Genomic DNA, 5362 nt, shown 5'->3' on the forward strand with positions numbered 1-5362 from the left:
TCATGTCATGATCTCACTGTTTGTAAGTTCAAGCCCCACAATGTCCCTGCCTGGGATTCTCTGTCTCCCTCTCTCTCTCTGCCGTTCTCTCTCTCTCTCTCTCTCAGTAATAAATAAACAAACATTTAAAAAAAGAAACAGCATTGTTTTGCTTATCCAATATGGATATCCACCAAAATTTGTATTAAATTAATTTCATAAAATTTTAATTATATAATAATTTGTGAAACATGCTGTCACTGATTTTAGGTAGCATATATAAGCAATTTATTAACTTAGAAACTGCATAATCATGTGAGGTTTCTTTACTACAAACATATAACAAGGAACATACATTACATTTATCATTTCAAATAAATAAGGTAACATAACAATGGTAACCACAAGAAAAAAATAAGTATTTGTTTTCTCCAGTTTCTTCTTGTCTACTCAATTCAGCAAATCTAGTCTTGTGATAGACAGGTGGGAAAGCAGCCTGTTAGTCACATACCGGGTCTTCAGCTTGTGCATTGCTGATTTCACCTCTTTGTTTCTCAATGTGTAGATAATGGGGTTCAATATAGGTGTGAAGACTGTAGAGAACACAGAGAGGACTTTATCCACTGGGAGGTTGCTGAAAGGCCAGGCATAGATGAAGATACAGGGCCCAAAAAAGAGGGTCACTACGGTGATGTGAGCAGTCAGAATGCTGCGGGCCTTGGCCCTGCCCACTGAGGAATGATGTTGTACAGTGATTAGGATGACCATGTAGGAGATCAGCAAGAGTAAGAATGAAGTCACCCCCATGAGACCACTGTCCAAAAGCATCAACACTTCAGGAACATAAGTATCTGTGCAAGCAAGTTTAATGACCAAGGTAAGGTCACAGTAAGAACTATCCACTATGTTTGGGCCACAGAAAGGCAAGTTTATAGTGAAAGCTAACTGGCTCAGGGAATGCATGATCCCTACGACCCAAGAGCCTACCACCAGGCCTGTACACTTGCCCAAATTCATGATGGTTGTATAATGGAGAGGTTTACATATGGCTACATACCTATCATAAGCCATGGCTACAAGAAGCACCATCTCACCACCAGCAAAGACATGGAGTAAGAATATCTGGGCCATGCAACCCTCAAAGGAAATGGTCTTAGATTCATGAATAAAATCATGAATCATCTTGGGGGTTGCATAAGTGGCTAGAAATACATCAAGAATAGAAAGGTTACTAAGCATAATGTACATGGGTGTGTGCAGGGCAGGCTCAGAAATCACAGTGAGGACAATAAGGAGGTTGCCAAGTATAATGGCAATGTACAAGAAATTAAATAACACAAAGAAGAAATACTGGAGCTCCCAGGAACTACAGAGTCCCAGCAACACAAACTCAGTCACTCTAGAATAATTTCCTTGATCCATAGTCTCAAGCTACAAAAGAAATACCTACAGAGAGAAACATTAATAGATTATTATCAACAGCAAGAAAAATAGAGCATAATAAGAGTTTTTCCTCAACATTAATTTAAAATGATTGATAGTCCTATTAGGAAATGGCTTATCTGTAATTTTAACAGACATATCTTTTTTCAGTTGTCCTTACTAATGAAGGAAAGCTACAAGGTACAAATGTAGTAAATCAGCAACTCCATTTCATATATTTGTGAGTTAATTCTGATGCTAAACAAGTAACAGATCAATATTGCAAAACCACAATTAAGAGAAGATGCTAAAGTGTCCAGATTCCAGTACTACCTTCCTTGCCTTGCTGCTGTTCATTATCTACTTGGGATTACCAGCAAGCAGCTTCTATTCTGAGAGAATTCTCAAGAGACCATGTTTGCATTTATTTATCTTTTTCACTGTGGTTTTTAATATGGTTCTCCCTTGCCTTTGTCCTTTGTCTACTACTTAACCTCCATAACTGCATCATTGAAAGTGTTGAATACATATTTTCTCTGAAGTTGTGATAACTGTTTTGGTTTGAAGACAAGTCCCTTGAAGCTAACATTGTATTATATGAAAATAAATAAACAAAGATGGCAAAAACATCAGAACCTAATATTGATATGTAAGGTGATAATAGCAATGAAATGCAAAGATCTGATTTAGTTAAGGTAGTTGAAAAGTAGACCACTTGAATGTCAACTATAACATCTTATTTATCAATGCAGAAAACTTCCAAAAGAAGTAATTATATCCAAAATATAGAATTTGTAGGCTTTGATTAGGATTTCTCTAACTTACTAAAATAAGGTACATTCTTTGATAAATATTCAACACCCTATACCTCATTAGGCATAAATTGAGATAATTAACAATAAGAAATAATAAGATAATACATGATTGAAATAATAAATGCTGATAAATTGTAAAATAATAAATTCTGCTCTGTTCTCTCTGCAACTTTGAAAGAATGCAGAAAAAGCTTCCAAAGAGATAAACAGGATTTGAGAATTGGTTTTTTTTTAATTTGTATTTAGAAACACAAGAATATTTTAATAGAAAGGAAGGCAATTTGTTGATATATTTTTAAGAAAGAAGACTCTCACTTTTCAATTTCTGTCTTAGAAGTGGTAAGTGTCACTTCTCCAAAGAGGACATCCAGATGGCCAACAGACACATGAAACGATGCTCAGCATCCCTCCTCATCAGGGAAATACAAATCAAAACCACACTGAGATACCACGTCACACCAGCCACAGTGGCTAAAATGAACAAATCAGAGGACTCTAGGTGCTGGCGAGGATGTGGAGAAATGGGCACCCTCCTACACTGTTGGTGGTAATGTAAACTGGTGCAGTGCCTCTGGAAAACAGTATGGAGGTTCTTCAAAAAATTAATAATAGAACTCCCCTATGACCCAGCAATAGCACTGCTAGGAATTTACCCGAGGGATATAGGAGTGCTGATGCATAGGGGTACATGTACCCCAATGTTCATAGCAGCACACTCAACAATAGCCAAAACATGGAAAGAGCCTAAGTGTCCATCAGCAGATGAAGAAGATATGGTTTATCTATACAATGGAATACTACATGGCAATGAGAAAGAATGAAATCTGGCCACGTGTAGCAACATGGATGGAACTTGAGGGTGTTATGCTGCGCGAAATAAGCCAGGCAGAGAAAGACAGCTACCATATGGTTGCACATATAGGAGGATTAGGAGGAACTTAACAGAGGACTTAGGGGAGAAGAAGATGGGAAATGGGGGGAAGAGGGAGGGAGGCAAACCATGAGAGACTCTTGAATGTTGAGAACAAACTGAGGACTTGATGGGTATGGGGGAGAGGGGAAGGGGGGTTATGGACATGGAGGAGGGAGCACTGGGTATTATATGGAAAACAACTTGACAATAAACNAAAAAAAAAAAAAAAAAGAAGTGGTAAGTGTCAGTCTCTGTAAGAAAACCATGGGGGGAAAAGAATGATGTCAGTGGGGAAAAACCATTTAGCTTGAAAGTGTTTTTACATGCAGTATGTGAGCATCAAACTTTTTACAACAGTCTGGTGAGGAGGAGGTTGTTATCCCAGTTTTCATATAAGAAAATTGAGACTCAGAAAGGTTAACTAATATGCTCAATATTATACAACTAGCAAGTAGCAAATATAGAACCTCATTCCAGTTCTTCAAAACTCTTTCCACAGTCCTTGATAGTAGAGTCGCTAATGAAACCTAAAGGGTATGGTTTAAGAGTAGACAACAAGTGGAATTATCAAGATTGGAAAATGAGAAATTAGTTTAAGTAGTTGATGCAAAACCCTATTAAATATTTCTAAATGTACCATAAATGCACTTTACAATAATAGTACTTTCTAGTTATAAAGGTAGGAGGGTGATATATATTTTGTTTTCCAAAATGGTTAATGCATTTGCTTAAAGGGATAAAGTTTATTAACCTGGGAAACCTTATCCCCTGGTAATATTTGCTAACAGGGTTGTTGCTATATTGAGCTTTACAGAGATTCTCCTCAAAACAGCATTTAAAAAAAGCAATCAAGTGAATGAACAATGAATGCTGTGACAAAACAACTAAATAGAACCATTCCAAAGAATATTTAAATTAATAATTATCACTTGGAGTGAGAAGGGGCATTTTCCCTGGAGCATTCTATAGGGGGGAAGGGAATTGATATTCAAAAGGGTTTAAGAAAAGATTGGGAGTAAAACTATTCTTGACCATATTTTTTAATTTAGTCAGTAACCTATGAAATGACAACTTTCTTTTAGTGAAAGTGAATGAGAAATAAAGAGATATGGGAGACAGGAGAAGAAAAATGTCAGATCTTCACAGAGAGTGATACTGCATCCTTCTTCAGAATACCAGTTTTGTCTAGGTGCTGCACTAGGTTGGGATGAACTATGATAAATGTAAAATTATTTTATGCTTTTGTAGAGTCTCCTTTTCTCCGTCTCTTGGAAGAGAAAAAAATTTAGAACCAAAAAAATCAGCTCAAATGTTACAGAAATTGATCCTTAAGCAATTTTCTATTATACCCAAGTGAAATTTTATGTACCACACTAACATGGATGTAAATATTTTGCAGTTGAGACAAAGAAATTTTCACAAAACCATCAAGTCCAAATATCATAAGCCATTGCTCCAAGTTTCTTTCTGTAATTAAAGGTCATATTAACATTTTCCAAAGAGAAAATCCCAAGCAAATGGATCAAGCAAATTGTTGACATAAAATAAACATACCTGACTCAATATCTGAAGATTTTTAAGGACATTGAAATAAGTGTTGTCTTCTTTCAAATCAAATTCTCTTATAAGAGAGCTGTATGAAATGTATACATGTTTTTGAGATTAGATATCAAAACTGTAATAAATATTGATTTAGGCAGACCTCCTCTCAGTTCTCCGTTTCACCCTTTTCCCTTTTATCATTTCTCTATTTCATTCTAGACTGGGGATTAAAATGGGACTATGGGAGGCTAGATGTGTCCCATGGTGATTTTTTTGTCATTACATATTCTCTAGCTTGTTGAACAGGAAAAAAATGGCTTAAGTCCGAGAACCAAACCACTTTTACCTTTCTCTCAACAACAACACAAGCATTTCCCCTGTGTCTTACTTATTACCAATTACATGCACTGTGTTCTGATAGTTTTAGAGAAATTTTGATATGTAGGGATTTCTGAAATACTTCATTAAGAATTGAATTTTTAGTGATATTCCCCACCGTAGTGGGAAAAATGGGAAACCTCAGAGAACATCTAATCCCCCACACTGAGACATATAATGAATTCCTCTTTTAATCTTTCTGCTTAACACCATTAATAGAGCATCCAGTGTGGATATATTTGTATTCTTAGCATAAATTCTGCTTAATTATGATACATTATATGAGAATATGATAGCCTGTATTTGATATGCT

The 5362-nt window shown here is 35.9% G+C and overlaps 1 protein-coding gene across 1 annotated transcript; it reads right to left on the reverse strand.

The window, feature by feature from the left end:
• Nucleotides 1-429: 429 nt before the first annotated feature.
• On the reverse strand, nucleotides 430-1401 carry LOC120223721 (olfactory receptor 4K15-like). The gene has a single exon (XM_039221947.1). It carries the CDS (start codon nucleotides 1399-1401, stop codon nucleotides 430-432), a length of 972 nt encoding a protein of 323 aa, XP_039077878.1.
• Between the last annotated feature and the right edge of the window lie 3961 nt (nucleotides 1402-5362).

The sequence above is a fragment of the Hyaena hyaena genome, unplaced genomic scaffold, assembly GCF_003009895.1.
Source record: "Hyaena hyaena isolate Hyena2069 unplaced genomic scaffold, ASM300989v1 scaffold_1042, whole genome shotgun sequence".
NCBI lineage: Eukaryota > Metazoa > Chordata > Mammalia > Carnivora > Hyaenidae > Hyaena > Hyaena hyaena.